The 20,342-nt window shown below is 40.6% G+C and overlaps 2 protein-coding genes across 3 annotated transcripts in view; one reads left to right on the top strand and one right to left on the bottom strand.

The window, feature by feature from the left end:
* Nucleotides 1-12,167, bottom strand: part of LOC126480806 (endoplasmic reticulum metallopeptidase 1-like) — a 300,067-nt gene extending 287,900 nt beyond the window's left edge. The window contains exon 1 of one of the 2 annotated variants that reach the window (XM_050104129.1): nt 12,031-12,167. Coding sequence is in view for 1 of the 2 variants with exons in the window: in XM_050104128.1 (XP_049960085.1) it covers nt 12,031-12,051 (21 nt within the window). In the remaining variant the exon portion in view is untranslated. The remainder of the gene's footprint in view (nt 1-12,030) is intronic. The other variant, XM_050104128.1, reaches the window with a different exon arrangement.
* Nucleotides 12,168-12,618: 451 nt separating this feature from the next.
* The window catches only part of LOC126481046 (trimeric intracellular cation channel type 1B.1), a 54,011-nt gene continuing 46,287 nt past the window's right edge, over nt 12,619-20,342 (top strand). The window contains exon 1 of the mRNA XM_050104528.1: nt 12,619-12,867. Within this exon, the coding sequence (XP_049960485.1) occupies nt 12,747-12,867 (121 nt within the window). The 5' untranslated portion in view covers nt 12,619-12,746. The remainder of the gene's footprint in view (nt 12,868-20,342) is intronic.

The raw sequence follows: 20,342 nt of genomic DNA, 5'->3' as shown, positions 1-20,342 counted from the left end.
TTTTTTGCGAATAGCAAAATACTACCGATTAAGGTTTCTTTCAAACCTGAATTTGAACGGGATGCCTCAGAGTCGAGCGCTACTACACAAGCGTGCAGTTAGACTCTCAGGCAAGCGCGTTTTCACCACAATGATGACTGTTACAACCGTAAAGATATTGTTGAAGGAGCGTTTTATCCATCTCACGTTGGCATCTGTTTGATTGGAAAATTCAGACCAGCTGGTTCTTTGAAGCTCCATCTTGATTTAGAATAGGAGTAGGTGATAGGCATGAACAAACCTCTATGGATAATTACTCTCTATGCTGACAGAGGGGGGAAGGGGTTGGGATCATGATTAGAAATCTGCAGTACACCTCATACGGCACGTTTGAAGACTGCGTGATAAAGCGTAGGTTGGCTAAGTAAAGGAAAGCTGCTATCAGACCCAAGGTTAGTTTGGATACCAAAGTTTTTTTGCTAGGTAATGTCATATTGAATGTTATGTGCAAGGGCCTTCCTCCGACCTTCGTTCTGACATACCTAGGCAGTGACAGGGCGACGTCAAGTTTACCATTCGTTCTCTACAACGGTGCAACTTGACATTTTTCACATTAACAGTAGAAGGGCAGACAAAAATTCTAGGACTGAACGGGCATAGAACCCAAGACCTTTGGAACTGTAGTCTGACTACTGACCCCTCAAGTGAAAATTAACTCACAGTCGAGAGTCTAATAAATCAATGAAAATCTGACCGTAAGACGCAACAAACTTTGCTGTTGACAGATATAGCACCTGTTAAATTTGGGCGCGAAAAGTTAGCTAAAAAGTATTCTTTTTCACCTAAGCGAATGAAACTTCTCATTAGACCAAATCAACACAACATAAGTAGCAACTGATCGGCCTCTACATTTATATCTTACTAAGGGGTGTGGGTGTGCGCGTCGTTATCTCAAACCCGCAGTCAGTAATTTGTCCACTTGATTAGTAACTTTGCTGTGAATCATAACTGCTAAATACTGGACATCAACAGCCGTGTGCCTAACTTCGAAGACAAGAGGAAATGTAGGTTTAGATAATTTGATATTCAAGTAAGTCCACACACAAATACAGGAGAGTTGGACAAAATAGGGAAACACCAAACACACATTAGTAGTCTTTTGGCACTCTACAGCAGAATAGTGCAAGTTTAGCAAACGATGACTTAAGTGGATAGCGATTACACTCTCTCTCCATAGCAGACCACAAACGCTCAATGAAACAGATCTGGTAACTATGGTGGCCAGGAAAGGTGCGACATTTCATCTTCCCGCTCATGAAACTAGTCCTAGGCGATGCGAACAGTGACCCTGTCGTCTTGGAACACAGCATCACCATTCGGGAACAAACACTGTACCTTGGTAGGGGTCTGATCACCCAAGACAGGCACATAATCCTTGGAAGTGATGCGGAATTGCCCAGTAGCCATGGATCCCACAGAAAAACACGATATAGCTGGCTAACTAATCACCGAACCCCCGCCACGTTTCATTCTCGTGACGTTAATTCGGCCAGAAGTTAGAACCTGTAACAAGATTCGTCTGACCAAATGACACTCTTCCAGAGTCCAGATTTCATGGCTTCGGCACCGTGTCTTCCTGTTAGGGACATTTGCATCACTAATGTTCGCTCTGCAGGTCATAGCTTATAGAGCTCCGTTATTGTTGTTTTGGTGCTGACAGGGTTCGCGAATGCGACATTCAGTTTTGCAGTGACAGCTCTCGTCCTTTATTATTCGTCCGTCACGATCACTCAACGCACACCTTCGTCCTTGTTGTGACTTATCGGCTGATGTTTTTTCCGATAGCCCTGCATATTAAAGTCTTCAATACGGTGCTTCTTGAAACACTTAACACTTCAGCTGCCTTGGTTACAGATGCACTCACCATACTAACACCACCAATTTGCCCAGATTCGAAATCACGTAATGCAGTCACAACTTTACAGAAGACTGTCCTGATCCCGACTGACAACGTATTGAGGGCACTGCACAGACGCCGCGCGCGGTCAAATACATGAGTGCAACCTGCAGGCTTTGCTGGCAACGCCTACGTTCAAGCATGCATATCTCGCTGTGTTCCCATATTTTCATCCAAAGCTCTATCTCGGATGCAAAGTTACATGCGACAGCGGTAATCATGTTGGTTACGTATTACGCAACAGTGTAAGAACGTGCGAAGCATTAAACAAATTCTGGTCGACTCAGAGCAGGCACGCAAAAATCGAAATTTGCTTAAAAATTTGATCAGAAAAAGCCAACCGAAAGGTTTTCTTACATTTTACAGACGTACGGAATTTGTCTGGCTCCAAACAATTAAAAAAAATCGCTTCCTGAAATAAAAACTTTTTGTAGACAATGTAATTACTGACACTTACCAGTGGACGAACATCGTTTGCCACAGTTAGCTCTCGCGTGGTAGCCAGCGGGAAGAAGTAGCCCGCGGCCACTAAGAAAGAGGTGGACTTGTGGTGTGGAACATTTGGCAAGTCTAATCCGTCAATGGGATTATGTAATGATAGATTCGTAACTTGCAACCACTTGTCGCTTTCGCCCCCTCAGTTTAATCATTTATTCCTGTTCCCTGTGGTGCCACAGCTATTCCTACAGATTTAACAGTGCTTTCGTATCTGTCTAATCATGTTTATATATAAACTGGCGTATATACAATTTTCGCGTGTATACAATTTTCTGTTTTCCACTGTATTCATAGCATTTATCTCTTATTAACCGATAATTGCCTAATACCTAAGTTGGTTTGAGCCCATAATTTCAATTCGTTACACAGAGAAGCGTTCAGATTTTAAGAGATTAGGAAGAAACTTATTTGCAATAAACATTTTTGCTGAGAATGCTTACACAGTTCATTGAGATGAACTGGATATCTTTTCATGTTCCCTTCTCGCCGCTCCTTCGGATCCAGTTCACAGCGTAAGATTCCCTTTCACTACACAGCTCGAAACGTATAACCTTTTTTTTTTTATGACTGACGCCTGCGCTGTAGCTTCTCGTGGTGTAATATCTGGCAATGTGTAAAGCTGGCTACTCATCTCACACGACGGCTGCCTTAGAGCAATGCAAACATCACACTTCGTCGTCTTTTATGGCCCTTATCTCAGGCACTTTGTCAGGTGCTCTAGTAAAAATGACAGCACGACGGGCAAAAGGTGCCCTAATTTACAAAGTCTTTGACAAATAAGCTATTCTGAATATTACAAGCTTGATAAGTAAAGCTTTATCATTTAGGTAATAAGCCCTTACCTCTGACTCTTCAAATCTGATAATCAACTAGTCTTTCCTATTCGAGCCGCAGCGACAAAAGGCAACGGCAACATCAATCTATAGAAGTTGTGCCGCGTTTAAGTCATGGGTCAACTTTTTTGGAGGTACGAATTTGTCTGGCCGTCCTGACCGAGCTATCTGCATTGCATGAATCTGATCTAAATTTACATACATATACACAAGGAAGGCACAGCACACTACACTGAATAGAGTACCTCATACCAATATTGGCAATTTTCTGTCCTACACTGTCTCATCAGAAGTATCCAGTACTGAACATTAATCTGGGCTGTGCCCATCACGCGCCTTTTTGACGGCTTCACTTCTGCTGGGGAGGAATGGTAGCCCATTCTTCCTCAAGAGCCGAAACCAGGGAAGGTAGTGATGTTAGACACTGGTGTCTGGTGCGAAGTTTACGTTTTAATTTATTCCAAAGATGTTTCATTGGGTTCAGATCGGGACTGCGGACTGTTCATTTCAGGGATGTTACTGTCCATAAACCATTTCCTCACACATGTTGCTTTACGATAGGACGAATTTTCATGCTGATACAAGCACTAATCGTCTGCGAACTCTTTCTCTACTATAAACAGTTCACAATGCTCAAATGCGTGCACATTCTTCCGGATTTAGCGTTTTCTAAAGCTCAGTATTCAAACCACAAGCTAACTACGAGAAACAGTCACATACAGGAACACCACCTCCTCCGTGTCCTACTGTTGCCACTACAGAAGACGGCAGGTAACGTTCTCAAAGCATTCCTCAAACTCAAACCCTTTCATCACATAGCCACATGGTATACCATGCCGGCCGGTGTGGCCGAGCGGTTCTGGGCGCTTCAGTCTGGAACCGCGTGACCGCTACGGTCGCAGGTTCGAATCCTGCCTCGGGCATGGATGTGTGTGATGTCCTTAGGTTAGTTAGGTTTAAGTAGTTCTAAGTTCTAGGGGACCGGTGACCTCATGTTAAGTCCCATAGTGCTCAGAGCCATTTGAACCATTTGGTATACCATGATTCATCACACTGAATCACTCGTTTTCAGTCATCCACTGTCCAGTGGAATCGCTCTTTTACACTACCTCAAGTGTCGCTTATCACTGACTAGAGGAATGTCCGGCTTATGGGTAGCTGCTCTGTGTCCTACGCAACTCCCTACGCACAGTCCCTGCATGAGACACTTTACAACCACCCTCCGTAATTAAATACTATCAGTCACTACATGAGGTCTGCCACGTCTTCGTTCAGACGTAGTTGTTCCTTCGCGTTTCCACCTGAATCAACAGCAACAGTCGATTGGGTCAGCTGTAGGAGGGTCGAAATGTCCGTGAGGGATTTGTTACTTAGGCGACATACAATGACAACCCACGTTCGAAGTCAATGAGCTTTGACCAATTCTGTTGTTACTGCTTCTCTATTTAGAACAGTATACTCCCGCCTCCTTTTACAGTGGCGACTCCGCCTCTCGTGACGTCTTTCGTTCAAAGATTACCATTTACGTTGCCCGAGCATCACTACTAGGTTTCATATGGGTCATACCGACCAGATACGATCCTAGCAGTGGTCACTGAATTCGTTCGATGACTCCTGTCGCATCCATTTGATATGAACATAGAACACTGACACCTTACCCCAGAGTAGATCACACCAGTATCTGGTACGCGGTGTTCTCTGGAGTCTCTTTGCACTCTCGCTGAACTCTTTCAAGAAATCGCGATCTTACATTCGCCAGCCCTACTACAGATTTTCCGTGTTCATTCCATTCCATATCGTTTCTTAGCTATAGTTATCCACAAAATGCAACAGGTTCCACAAGTTTAAAACTTATCTGTGCCGGATACTATCTGAACTTTTTCTAGGTTGCAACCATTTATTCTCATCAATACACAGCTGTCATTTAGTAGAAGCTATATTTTCCTCCACTTTGCATTTTCTTACGCTCACCCCATGAAGATACTTTCTTGCAAACACAGCATTGTCAGCTAATAAATTTAGTCTTACTGGCCTATACGATAAATCTATCGTGTGTAATAGTTAAAACAGCTGTTTTCGCAAGAACTATTACCGGCAACTTGTTGCTAGTGATAGTTGCCGTATTATCCGAGGAAGACAGCGACCAGTCGGGAGAGTTCTCCCTGCCCACCAATCACAGAGCTGACGTCCGCATGTGATGTTCAGTTCTCCCACAAAAGGAGAGACGGAATACACCATATCCGTAAATTTTGTGTCGCCAGAGGAGCGTTTCATCTTCGTCGATAACTGTAAAAAATGGTTCAAATGGCTCTGAGCACTATGGGACTTAACATCCATGGTCATCAGTCCCCTAGAACTTAGAACTACTTAAACCTAACTAACCTAAGGACATCACACAACACCCAGCCATCACGAGGCAGAGAAAATCCCTGACCCCGCCGGGAATCGAACCCGGGAACCCGGGCGTGGGAAGCGAGAAAGTTACCGCACGACCACGAGATGCGGGCTCGATAACTGTAAAACGACTCAAAGAAGTTCTCCAACTGTTTCCGATGTCCACAACCTCTTTTGAAGAATATCTAAAGATATACTTATTAAAAATTATTTTTGCAGCGATAGATTCACAACATATAGTTATGCAAATTCAGCATGGCTTACTAATGATTTTACCGTGCGCGGCTTATCACGAGTTACCAAATATCACTGGTTACCGGAAGAGCTCTGCTTCGCTCCCAAGATAAAAGTAATTTCGAAGTGTTATCTGCATTTCATGCACAATTCTGGAAAAGCACCTAACGTAACAATCCCACGAAGCACGTCATACTGCAACAATTCTACGAATTTTGGGCGACAGGTCTGTTACTTTCGTAATATTATAATTATCATGAAGAATAATTAGTCTGTAATGACCCTTTGATGTAAGACTAGTACGTGGAAATTTCAAGGTTATTTCACTCGAGTTGTGCCCTAAAATTCGTCTGAGAGACTTTGAAGTGAGAGAAAAACCCGTAGAATAAAAGAACGTCGGGGGTAACAGTTACTTTCCTCGAACGACGCCATTGTTCGCACTATTAAAAGTCTGTCGACTTCTCACAGGATACACATCGCTGTGGATGTAAATTCCGTCTCCGTCTGTTCCATGGACTTCAGTGGAAGTTCTTTCAGCTGGCAGTATGTTACCATCGACAACACGTATAACTCGACTCTACTCTCCTCCCCTTCTTCTTCCTCCTCCTCCTGAAGAGGAGTGTGACAAACTTACTCGCATTCGTAACTTGCAATGATCCACTGTCCTATAACATTAGCCTATTTGAGTTCCAACCTGCATGCTGCCGTCTTACTCCAGTATATCTGCATTAAATCCAACTTTAAGAAAAGGAGAGAAATTTACGAGTGAGAACTAGCGGCCAAAGTAAAGAACGTCGCGGACCCAACGCTGATTAGACGAAAGCTTTCGCCACGAAAGATGGAGAAGTAAGTACACGTTTGTGATCTCTCGCCTTACTGTAAAGAATGTTGGAAGGACGGGTAGAACATAATGGGTAATAATTATCCCTGACCATATGGCAAGGGTCCTTGCGTGGAATGCAGTGCACAGTTCGATTCAATTGCCAAAATATTTGGGGCAAGTGGCGATGAAATGGTGAACAATTTTTCTACGAAGAAAGCCAGTCGCGATCGGAAAATGAGGAATGGAGCATCAACAGCTCTTCCGCTACCCCGCCCTGAGTCAAGAAGATTGAGTGCGATTTCATTGAGGATATTGTGCATTTTGATTACCTAGACGTAGAGTATACTGCGTAAAACACATTCAGATGTTAAGAGCAGTCACTAACTTCGTGCCCACCGAACTTTGACCTTTTTTTCCATTCGGGCATTGAGGTAATTTTTAGAGGTCAACAATATGTCCTCTCCAGATATTGGAGTCAACTCTATAAGGTATAACACTTCGCCAAACGTGGTCTACGAAGAGCTACGAATTCTACTGGAAGTTGGGATGAGTGCACAATAATGTGACAACATGGAGAGACTAGAACTGCTTTGGTAGAGTCCTCTGCTGTTAAAAGTCGATTCTACCGTCCAATTTGAGTGTCCTGTTGGAAGATTATTCACGTTTATCTAGCTGGTCGTAGGTTCTAGACTACACTACACGCCATCGAGTCACAAAATGTAGTTTTACAAAACATTTTGTTTCGTTTAAGTTACGCCAGTAAGTATAAAAAAATAGAGAAAGCAATGAAGTGATGAAATAAAACCATTGATGTGATCAGATGTATTTCGTAAGCAAATACATTGTTGTATATGTCATCAAATCAAATACTTTTTTTTATGTTTGCAGCCTTAGCCTCCACTTCAAGGGGTATTAATGTTAGTTATTCTTTGCTGATACGAGCAGAATTTTCTCAATCGTTCTCATCTTTTTCTGTGTCACAGTTTTCGTTTCATACTATATTATAGTCCGCCCCCGGTAGCTGAGTGGTGCTGGCACGGTAGCTCAGCGTGCTAGGTCAGAGGGTTAGCTACCCTCTGTAATAAAAAAACTGAGTGAACGGATCAACAAAGAAACTGAACGGGTGTCATCGTACGTCCGACCCGAACAAATTCAACGAACATTATAGAACAAAATGACTTTATATATAAAAAGTGGTCAGCGCGAAAGAATGTCAATCCTAAGGGCCCGGGTTCGATTCCCGGCTGGGTCCGAGATTTTCTCCGCTCAGGGGCTGGGTGTCGTGTTGTCCTCCTAATCATCACTTTATCCCCATCGACGCGCAAGCCGCCGAAGTGGCGTCAAATCTGAAGACTTGCAGCCGGCGAACGGTCTACCCGACAGGAGGCCCTACTCACACGACGACTACATTATAGGTTTAAAAACAACTTTTGTACACCTTGGACACGCTGTATTTTATCATACGAGGATGAAGTTTTAGGTTGGGTAAACAAAGCGGTGACACCTATATATTCTTATCAATAACATAAAAGTTGTACTTCGCACGTACAGTTGAATGTTCTTACTGTTAAGATATCATAGTAAACTATCAAAAATAATAATTAGCCGAAAATCGTTTGAGATACATAAGTTATTGTCAAATTTAATTCTTGGGCCACAAAACGTTTTCTAATTCTGAATCAGTCATGCAATTTAAAAAAAATAGCTATTTAATAATATTTGCCTCTTGAAAAAAATTGTGCATGGGCCACGCACAAATTTGTAATTTAAACGTGGAACTGGCTTAACAAAAACGGCACATTGCGTAAACGTGTATGGAAACCAATAAAAGGAAATGATCGTGGTCATTTAAGGAAAATTAATCACAATGAAATGTCCAAACAGTATCAAAAATCACAATTTACAATAACTTCAGGACAGATGTCAAAAACCTTGACTGCGGTACTTTCAAAGACTTGGGAGTTGCGCGGGAAGCATCATTGCTCTCGTAAATTTGAACGAAGGTAATAAAAAAAAAGAAAAAAAAAACAGGAAACAAAATGGAACGTGCTTATGAATTTTTTATGACTAATCTCTCAGAAATTCGACACCCACGGTTCTTCGACGATCTCTCTGCAGTATGAGAACCCTACTTTTATATAAAAAGAAATACCATTTCGCGAGCGCACTGAAAAGTTGACAGGAAAATATATTTTGTGGCGGAGGATGAAATGATAAGTCACTTTTCCGTCTGTGGAAATCTCAAGCGCGGTCTGCCTCGGAAATAATTTAAAAAGTGACGTAGTGGCTAATGGAAGGAAAGTGGATGCTAAAAATTGAGAGGAGGAATGGTATTAGAAATTAAGATTCAAGACGACACGATTTATACAGGTATACTGAGTGATACAAAGTAAGAAAAATGTTGATAAGCAGAGGCTGGGAAAAGTACTGCTGGTACTACGATGCTGATTTTATGGAATGTCAGATTTTTTCTAATGAAAACAATTTTAGAACAGTTACTCAGTTTAATCAGTGGTTTGTGAAGTTGCGTAGTACAGATCAGGTCTTCGCATTTATCGGCACAATAAATGGACAGTCTGCCTCATCCGCCTGAGGTGCTCTGTTTCCCCTCTCCCCTGCCTCTCCTATTTGTTATATAGCAAAAATCACCTTCAAGATGGACAGAAACTTCTACGTTACAGCGCAGTAGCTGACGAAACACTTAGCTATTTTGAAAGTAACTTTTTCCTCAGTAAATAGCAATAAATTCTGGGCACATCAGACATCAATACAATTACTTTTGGATCACACGGCACTTAATGAACTGAGACCTATGCTGCGAGATAACGGAGGTGCAATAGACGTTGACGCCAGTAATGGCTTCGGCATTGAGCACAAGTTTTTGGGGTGACACCCAGGTGGACACACATGGTTCTAATATAGATTGGACAGTCATGGTCAACTTAAGCAAACTAAATTCAGTTGATTGGTAAACACTACGTCTGCCAGTAGCATACACAAATCGCTAATTTTAGTGGTGCAACGGTGCTTTCTGCCAAAGGAATTCTTAAGATTGGTAATTTTGTCCCATTATACAATAATGGGAAGAAATGGTCAGTGTCCTGGCCTACGGCAAAATTGCCATATCCATTCACAGAACTTTCAAAACCTGGCGATGCCTACAGTCGAGAACGAGATGCTTTTAATAAAGAGCAATCTGAGTATCATATTTTACTGTTACACGAGTTCGTGCTCCTTCTAAAAACTATTGTGAAGGCGTCAGTGGACGTACAGCTCTAACTTTCTATTAGCACCGTTAGAGATGAAACAAGACCGAATTGTGCTAGGAGTGGCGAAGCAGAACTCCTATACTCTTTTATTAAAAGGAATTCCCTGTGATTGCCTTGAATGGTTTGGTGCGACGATAGAACACAATGTGTCAATGACTGCGTCATCTCCATCGGCGGAGGTGTGGAAGGCTCCAATGTACCTGTATTACCTTTTATTTCCTGACAGCAATGACCCCTTTCGCAGTACCGCTGGAACAGTAATCAAATTCTCCAGTCACTATAGAAACCATCCCCTTAAGTTCTCTTTGTACACTGTGTACGACGTTGTATAACGAATTACCAACAATAGCACTAAACCACCAGAGGCGCCTTGCCACACTATGTGAGTATAAGAACAAACGACAATTATATGATGAGCGGTAAAAGTATCAAACCTGCATATCCATAATGTCATAATCAAAATCGTTGGATGCACTACGAGAAGTCTCAATCCGTCAATCTAGATGCCAATGGGTAGCGACTGGTAGTACTTCGCGCTTTTTTATTTTTCTTTCCTTTAGCGTTGGATCGTTTCAGTACAGTCATGTACTGCGCTTCAGGATAACAAAGCGAATAATGCGTTAATTAAATTTACAATAAGATACACTGCACATTTCAGAAAGAAGTCTATCTGAAAGTTCAGACAGGAACATTTGGTGATGATTTAGGGCTGAAAGCAGTGTTAGAGAAACTAAAATATTACACAATCTAACAGTGTCTTTCATGAATGCTAAGAACTAGCAGATTAATGCCAAAACTTTTTCAGTTGATAGAAGAAAGGGACCAGTAATTCTTTTTTTTAAACAAAACTGTATCCAAAGGGAGACTGAAAATTAACCGTTCATATAACTTACCCCACGTACAATTCCGACCAATATTTTTTTGACCTTGTCTCATTAACAAAATATAATAGATCAAAATGGACTAATATGTGACGATGACTTTAAATCATTTTCAGTAGTTTTATTAACAATTAATAGTCCCCCCCAAAAAACAGTTAAGTGTTGCACAGTAAATAAAATCATATGTAAACAAAAAAGTTTCTTCAAGTAGAAAAACCGAGTGCAGTAACTTCCTGAAGTGGGCTTCAAGCAACAGTTTTCGCTGAAATTATTGCCGTGCCTTTACATCTGATCTCCCATTATCCTCCATATTACTCTTAAAAAATTGATTGCCTACACCTACTTTACCGATTACTCGCTAATATGTTTTTCCTTCGGTGGCGTCTTCATAGTCAAACAGATCATAACTACTCTTTTCAGTTGCACTAAAAAAGCATGCTAACACAGAATGCAAAAGTTATTCGTTTAGTTAATACACTAAAATTTCCTACAACCATTAGCAAGAAAGGGAATTTTGCTATTTAAGAAACAGTGATTTCATACGACGTGAGTTTAAAATTTTTTAGCTGAAACAGCACCTTTCTACGGGGAAACGTGTTGAGATTATGAAAAATAAAAAAGTAGTTAGGTTTGGCTATTAAAATTATGTGATTATCCAATAATGATCTACATATGGACAGTATTTTTCGCTCTTATCCTAAGAAAGCTTTAGAATTTTGGTATGCAAAACCTGTTTTGTTTTCCAGCATTAAAATGGTTATGTATCAAAGAACACGACGTAACTTTAAGCTATAGCTCACCTACTTTGGAGAATACAGAACTGTTTGATATTGAGAACTGTTTTCATATAATTGTCTTTACGATACAGAAATATTCTGCGGCTGCCAAAACAAAACCTTTCACATTCTTTCTTCCTTTATACATACTGAAATACACACACGTTAACTATTTCGTCCGTACGTGCAGACGACATTAGTCGTCTCCATAACAACATGATTTCGATGATATATAGCTTTTTCATGAGGTAAGCAACGTCTGAAACGAAACAGTTTTCATCGTTCCTCGCAAACGGATATAAATTTCTTCGACACAAACCACAGAAGGAAAAAGTTTAACATTTCTACTGATTAATCGAAAGTTTGTGAAATTAAAATGGTCTTACCTCTTTCTCTTTGTTACGCATAACTGCAATTAGATGTTTTGTACTCAAGCGGCGCGGGGTGGTTTGTATACAAACAACCTGTAACGCACCGCTTTCCGCCTTTCACTGATGCTACTTTGGCTTCAGCGCGCAGTACATATCACCGACTAACAAAAATTTAGCAGAAACCAAGTTTATCACTGAAGTTCTGAGATATCGATACTTGGTATCGATACTGAATCGCTACTCTTTTTATCGCTGTTGCTTAGCAGTAAAATGGTGTTTTTCGATAGAAAAAAATAAATTTGTATCATCAAGTATAGCAAATAATCATACAAATTAGCGATTTAGTATTATGTTTTAGTCGTTTAAATGGTCGATGAAAGCTCAAAATTTTTATGACAAACTAAGTTAAAGCGTATAAGCAGACGGAAAGAGCTATAAAAAAAGTTACAGTTTACTTATTCTTGGAAGTAGCCATTAAATTAGACCCAAAGTTGTACCATGATATCGATACAGTACATTAATAAAGACTGTTTCGATGTCAGTACTGGAGACCCTTTGATACTTTCGCTAGCATGTGCTGCCACTGGCGGTAACTTTCGATACTATTCAATTCAGTCTGTCTTCTGCTAACAGCGGGGGCCAGCGCTAAGGGGCGAGGCTTGGGTGCTTGGTTGGTGGTTGGAAAACGTATTTAATTCTGTAAGAGAAGTGATAACATCAGCAGCAGCACCATGGATCCCGAAGCATTCCTAGACTTAGCAAATCAAGTTGTGAAACTGAAAATGTTCCCGTATTTTGATATAGCACACTCCGTGCTGTGTGCACTTCACGTCAGAGAAGATTTGGGACCAGGTAAGAGAATTTAATCATTGTTTACGTTTAATATCATGTGAATGACAGATTCTTAATTATTGAACCAGACCATTCTGCCCTTTTCATTGGTGAAGTTTCACGCAGAAATGCTACTTTTATTTATATTTGAGTCATCCATTCGGATACAACAAACACAACATCGGGCAGCGTGGAGTTTAGTAGTATTGATTTTTCTGCTTGGTTGCTCATTGAGTTTGTAACATTGTCTTTGACGGAATTGCCTTTCCATACTGTTCACCGTGCTGCCTTTATGAAATACAGTGGATATAACTGCTGTAGCGAATTCGAACGTACACGAAACGTAACCGTGTTTGTGATTTGTTTAATTTTTATCTGTTTTTGTAGACACGGATATAGAAATCTAAAGAGACCATTTTAGCACAGAAATACCACTTACATTCTTTTGTACGACAGCGATGTAAATAGAACACCGCATCCTTGTAGTGTTAAGAGCAGCTGCTGCCTTGGGTAAACCCAAAATAATTCCTTCTATTGTATTAAGGGACACTGAAAAAAGGCATATCAAATGATAATGTATTCTGTTAGAAGATGGCGTTGCTACGAACGCATTCTTTTACTAGACATCTGGCGGTCGTCCTACGGAGCGATTTTTATTTCTGTTACCGGCGTGGCTGGGCGTAGAAAGGGCGGTCTCGAGATATTTTTGATCGTGTCCCCAGGTCGCAACAGCTCATGGGAGATGGCGTTGCCTCGTACTGAGTAGTAACATGCAAAACACACGCCTGATTTAAAGTTCAGTAGCGTGCAATTTGGCAAATATTTCAGTTTTGCTGTACATACACGATATACTCGTATGGTATAAGATTCGACATGCAGTAGTGACCGGTTACTTTACTTATCACTGCTGGGACAGGGACGATTTTCGTGCTCAAATAATATTTATAGTCACTCACACAAAAATCAGCTGTGAAGTATTTGTGCACCAGTATAAATATCAACTTTTTTTTAAACATTTAACAGCAATTGATTAGTCAACATTTATGAAGTAAACTGAACATGAGATAAATACTCATAAAAAAACTTCATCTTATAGCGCTTCCGAAATTTGAGTAGCCTAATACACGTTAATAAAACGCAGCTTAACATTTACGACAAAAAGAAGTACGGCACTTTTAGAAACGTAATGTATCTGAAAGATAATTGACATTTCAGTCTATTTATTTGACAAGTCTCAAAGTGAAATATATTTGAAATTTAAAATGTAGGGCCTGTGGATTGAGTGTTCGAGGGCAGTAACGGAAAAAATAATAATCAACTCTTGAACTCTATCCTGGTATTAGTACACTTCTGCGCGTGCCTTGCAATGTGGTTTGTTTGTACTGGTTATGTTAGTAGTGTTACTTTCAGCAACGTGCAATCCGTAGATGTTTAGTAATCAAGATTTGGAAGTGTAGATTCGTGTTAGGGGGTTATCAGATCGTTTTTAAAATACACTGCGACAGAATCTCCTGTTTACTGAAAATCGAATGCGCGTTCATGAGTGGAGTTAACGCTGCCTACAACAGATATTAAGCCAACAATTAATCATCTCCAGAGCAGAACATTGTGAACGAACTTTTCAGCCAAATCTTTTGCGTTATTGGAATTTACTAAAGGGAAAACTGCTACCAGTAAGAAGCAGACAGCGCAATACTTTCCTTCAAAAGCCAAACCAAAGTTATACCTCTCTCTCTCTCTCTCTCTCTCTCTCTCTGTGTGTGTGTGTGTGTGTGTGTGTGTGTGTTTTAAAAGAAATAGGCAGATACATTCAACAGAGTGAATGAGTAAGTAAATGTTTGTAATTTGTTAGAATGAATTATTTACCTCTCAACCAGGTTGCTTTATCAGACGAACATTTTTGTTAAGATACTTATCTAATTTGTTTCTTATTTTTCAAACTGTTTTTTCAGAAGATCACCTAGAATGTGTGAACTATTTTCTGCCTATTGATCATTTAGAATTCACTGTAAAGCTCTAAGCAAGTGAGCTTGTGAGGAAAGCGTTAGACAGTTTTGGATATGCAGCAATACTTGCCGGGATTTGCGACTTTATCGGGAAATTTAGTAAGATTTAAATATTTCCCTTTCAAAGCACGTTGGTCGACGAAGAGTAAGACGGACAGACTTGTACTGGTGTTTCAAATTCGTGGTCAGCGTAAGGAGGAGGACAAGTTTCAGCCGAATGACATTTTTCGAGCTTATGAGGTGGTAAAGACTCGTGTTTAAGGTGGGACAAATACTCCGCCCACTCAGATGTGGGTTTTCCCTGATTTCCCTAATTCACTTAAGGCTAATGCCTCTGAAAGGACACGGCAAATTTTCCCTCTCCGAGCTTGTGTTCCTTCGAATGAGCTCGTCGATCACAGCACATCAAACGCAAATCGACCGTCTCGAGATTATGCTTCAGCTACAGTCAATTTCAAGTAGTAATTGTTTTTGGTACAGCTCGATAAACCTGTATTCAATTGGCGAAGCACATATTACAGAGTGAAAGCTAATTATGGTATCAAAAATGGCAATTCCTTACCGCCCATCATTCCATCGTGTACCTTTGTTAATAGATTATCAACAACTGAATTTACTACATTAACGTCTTCCTCCTTACCTGCTTGAATTATATCAACCAGATTAAAAACCATTTTAAAATTGATAAGCCACGGCTGCAAAATACTGACATGAATTCTTTACAGACGAAACTGCCTGGCAGATTAAAACTGTGTGCCCTACCGAGACTCGAACTCGGGACCTTTGCCTTTCGCGGGCAAGTGCTCTACCATCTGAGCTACCGAAGCACGACTCACGCCCGGTACTCACAGGCAAAGGTCCCGAGTTCGAGTCTCGGTCGGGCACACAGTTTTAATCTGCCAGGAAGTTTCATATCAGCGCGCACACCGCTGCAGAGTGAATATCTCATTCTGGAAACACCCCCCAGGATGTGGCTAAGCCATGTCTCCGCAGTATCCTTTCTTTCAGGAGTGCTAGTTCTGCAAGCTTCGCAGGAGATCTTCTGTAAAGTTTGGAAGGTAGGAGACGAGATACTGGCAGAAGTAAAGCTGTGAGTACTGGACGTGAGTCGTGCTTCGGTAGCTCAGATGGTAGAGCACTTGCCCGCGAAAGGCAAAGGTCCCGAGTTCGAGTCTCGGTCTGGCACACAGTTTTAATCTGCCAGGAAGTTTCATATCAACGCACACTGCGCTGCAGAGTGAAAATCTCATTCTTTACAGACGAATGGAAAAACTGGTAGAAGCTGGCCTCGGGGAAGATCAGTTTGGATTCCGTAGAAATGTTGGAATGCGTGAGGCAATACTGACCCTACGACGTATCCTAGAAAATAGATTAAGGAAAGGCAAACCTACGTTTCTAGCATTTGTAGCTTAGAGGGCTGTTGTCGAATGATGTAATTCACAAAGGTTAATATACATTTCTTGAACTACAGATCTCGCGAGCATTTTGGGAATTGAGAGAGAAGCATACTAAAATAAACGAAAATACTATATCTACTACCACTACCTTACGGAGGGTAGACCTGTCGTCTGCGCGTGTACTGCGTTATTAATCGTAACACGACATTCTAAACATGTCATATCCTTAGGCATTATTACTTTTCCATATTTTCCACTATGTTTTCAGCTGTTGTAAGTGCGATGTCTACGAAAGGCATCAAGGTTTAGCAACACAATATAGACCAGGATTAACGTGTTCAATCAGTTTAATTGTGTATATAGTCAAGAATATTTAAATGTACCAAACTATATAAAAGATCGTAAATAAAGAGGTATTTTTCTTGTATTTGGCTTCCGGAGCTTATAATCTATTTGGCCATCTAGAACACCTGTTTACATAGCACACATAACTGAACAGAGAAAATACATAAATGTGTATTTACAGATCAGTAAGGTTAAGTACTCAGAATTTGTTTTTTTCATAACAAATTATTATTGGATCCAGGAACAATAAAAGGACTCTTTCTATGCACCCCTCGATGCTCAGTCACCAGAAGAAACAATCGTTGATACTTCCGGCAAAGGCTGATCATTTTACTATGGGGAAGAGGGGGGGGGGGGTGTTGTTATGTCAGTGTGATTCTTTTCCGTCTGGGACATGCAGGACCTTGGACGGTGACATCCAGACACAAACTTCTTTTGGCTGAAAGCCGAACGCATTCCCCGCGCTATTACGCCCAAACACATCCGCGACCAGCTGAGAAACGCAGTAACCGTCGAGTCCGCTCATCGTCGTTAACATGAGGCCGAAGTTCTCCCATGCTGATAGACGACATCCCGTCGCCTTTGAACCAAATGGCTCGATTTGCAGAGGACGCTGTCAATCATGCGACTACTTAACGGGTAACAGATCTGAGATAAAACTCCGCTCAGATAAACATGATGCAGATTGTCGAGAGAATAGCGCTACTTGAAACTCTTGGTAAAAATCGTAACAGATCGCTGTTCTACAAATTTCTCTCTGAACTAAATAGTGATGACGGCAGAAAAACGTACCAGTATACGTTTCGTCATGCCCTGACCCCACTGTGGACATCAATAAAAAATAAAAGTGAAATTGCAACTAACATGTGGATGAGTAACGGTATGTTCTTATCCGTTACAGAGCGGTCCTTCCTCCACCAAATAAGATTGTCCACACTTCTCTCAAGGCGAATGCTGGTATAGTTCCTTTCGAAAGAATATGCAAAATTCCCTTTCCAGTGCTTTACCAACCCATGTATGCATCATCTCGAACAACCTTATTGTTGGCTGGGCATTAGATCTTAACTTTCTTTTTCAGTTTGTGGAAGTTGACATTAACAAGGAGTAGGACAATGCGCAAACCAAAATTCCAACTTAGTGACACATGGGCAGATACATGACAGAATAGTTGGCTGGAATCTCATAATCCCAGAACATATTTGCCGTCATCAGTTTTAGTTTATACTGGAGCATACCTGTAATGAAGCCCATCAAAATTAATTATTGGTGCATTTTCTGTCTCTCGAGACTTGACCCAAACTCTGTCCTCCGTTATGTTTTATTATGTCTGCAACATAGGGGCTCAGTTTCCCCAGAAATTTACTAAAATAAATGATAAACAATTTCTAATTACATTCTTCTATGACTTGATCAAGCAGTTGTTTGTTCTTTACTGTCATACTTTTCTGAAGAAGAACTGTGTTGTGAGTAGAAGGGAGTGAACTCTCTTGTAATAATCTTGCAGAAGTAGAAGTGCAGAAACCAGGCGAGTCTTATTTTACTTTGAAAAACTGTGTTTTTTTGTTTCTAAGTAAAAAAGTCTTTTACCCCCTAATGACTGATGCCCAGATGGTTAGACAAGATGTGGAACCAGAGAGGAAATAGTGTTCCATAAACGTCGTCATGATGTTTGAGTATCAAATTATGCGGTGGCATAATGGAATGTATTGTGCAGAATGTTGTCATATAAAACATAATATTCTGTGTATTTTAAACTGTACTCATGAGGCCTGCATATCCACAACCTTGGAAATCAGGACATTCCAAAAATACCCCACAAAGTTTTCTAAATGGTCATTGGGCTACACTACGGGTCAGTCCGTCACCACAGCCAGTTTTCCTCCTGCCACATCCGTTGGCTCCACCAACTCACATCCCAGCACACTGGAATATAAAACAATATCCCAAGAAATTCTGTCATATCTGAGAAACATAGGATACAAGACATACAAACAAAATCCAGTGACCAACCTCACAATACGTAATAGCCAGATCAATAACCACCGTATCATGCCGTTCATGTAGAAAACTATTAAATTCAGATCTCCTGCTGCCAAAACAAGTCATTACAGTCTAGATTTAGTGATTCTCATTGGCTACTGTGTACTATCACCTGAGTGGCTATGACCAACGAAACAAACTGCTAACCGCAGCACGCAATGGAAGAGCGTTCAACACCATTAAGTGCAATTTAATGTATATATTGTCAGATTCATGGAGTTACTGGAAGAGACATTAGTATTTTCCTTGAGGATACTTAGCTTATGGTTCGTTCAGTGGGTAAAAGTAAATTCTTTGTTCTGCGATGGCATTAGGAGGGGGAGAGCGTGTCCTTCTGTTCAGCCACCTTTTATCCCTCTCCCCAAGGGGAGATTCCCAGTACTCATTCTCACAGTAGGCTGAGTGGGCATGGGGCCAATCTTGAGGAATTACAATTAGGAAATATACACCCCCCCCTCCTCCAAACTGGAATTGAACTTATGACACCCAGCTCTGGATATTAGTAGTTTACCCACTAGAACATCAAACATCACGTCCACAAGAGAACCTCATACTGGGAGATCTGAGCCAGTAACCAGGGAAATGGGTTGTTTAGAAAGAAGGCAGTGTTACTGTGAACCCATAGTAATAGCAATTATATTGTCTGAGGAAGAATGGAGTCAAAGAAAATAAATACAAATTAAGGTTTATGCTACAAATATACCATTATTTAGTGAAGTCTCTTTTGGAAATATTTACTGAATTGGTGTATGGATCTGCTAAGATTTTTTATTCCATAAGCAAGAAAGAGACTGTGTTCATTTGGTATGACTGATTACTTTATTTAAAAAAATACCAGGAAACTCAAAAGAAAGCAACAAAGATTATATTCCTGAACTGTAAAAATAAAGTTTGTTGCGTTGGTTTTAATTAATGATATTCATACCCATCCCTCCTCAAACTGAGCAAGGTTGCTTAATTTTCATCATGACATTGGACCATTCATCAGAAGGAACGGGGTTCAAATCTCCATCAGGCAATCTTAGTTTTGGTTTTCTGTGATGATCTTTAAATCAGTACAGGTGAATGCTGAAATTTTTTTTTGGAAAACTGCTTATTTTTTCATCCCTAAAAAATTATGAAGATGGTGGCTAGTAAATGTTTAATGAAAAAGGGAGTCTTGTCTACAAAGCCTAGATGTGTGAGGAGAAGATGTATATAAAGTAGTGTCAGTAGAGGAACGACCAAGATTCTTGTTGTTGAGAAGAAGAAATGTTTAAACATGAGAAATTCTTTCTTGCCCCAGAGAGAGCAGGTCAGTGACTATTCATTCTCTATCTTAGTTTGATGATTGTAATCACCATGCAGTAAACTTTATAGGGTCACCATTCAGGATTATGGATGACTAAGTTGTTACTTATGCCTAGGTGCATGGAGAAAGTTTGCATCAAGGATCATTGTGAATTTATCATTCAAGTGGAGGAATGGTCCAATGTTGTTGAGGGGGAATTTAACAAATATGAGTTAGGTGGCTGATAGAACCCTAACTGAAGTGGTTAGTTGGTTAATACACTGGATTTATGTTTCTTAGGAGTGAGATTTAAATCCTCATGTGGCCAACCTAATTTCAGCCTTTTGTAGTTTCTTCACAGATAATTACGCCTGCTGTATGGAATGGTTCCTTACATACGAGTAGGTTGCAATTGCTTTGAGCTCTCTTCTCTCTATT

This window comes from Schistocerca serialis, chromosome 5 (assembly GCF_023864345.2).
Source record: "Schistocerca serialis cubense isolate TAMUIC-IGC-003099 chromosome 5, iqSchSeri2.2, whole genome shotgun sequence".
NCBI classification, from domain to species: Eukaryota; Metazoa; Arthropoda; class Insecta; order Orthoptera; family Acrididae; genus Schistocerca; species Schistocerca serialis.
This window is presented reverse-complemented; position numbering and strand designations above follow the sequence as displayed.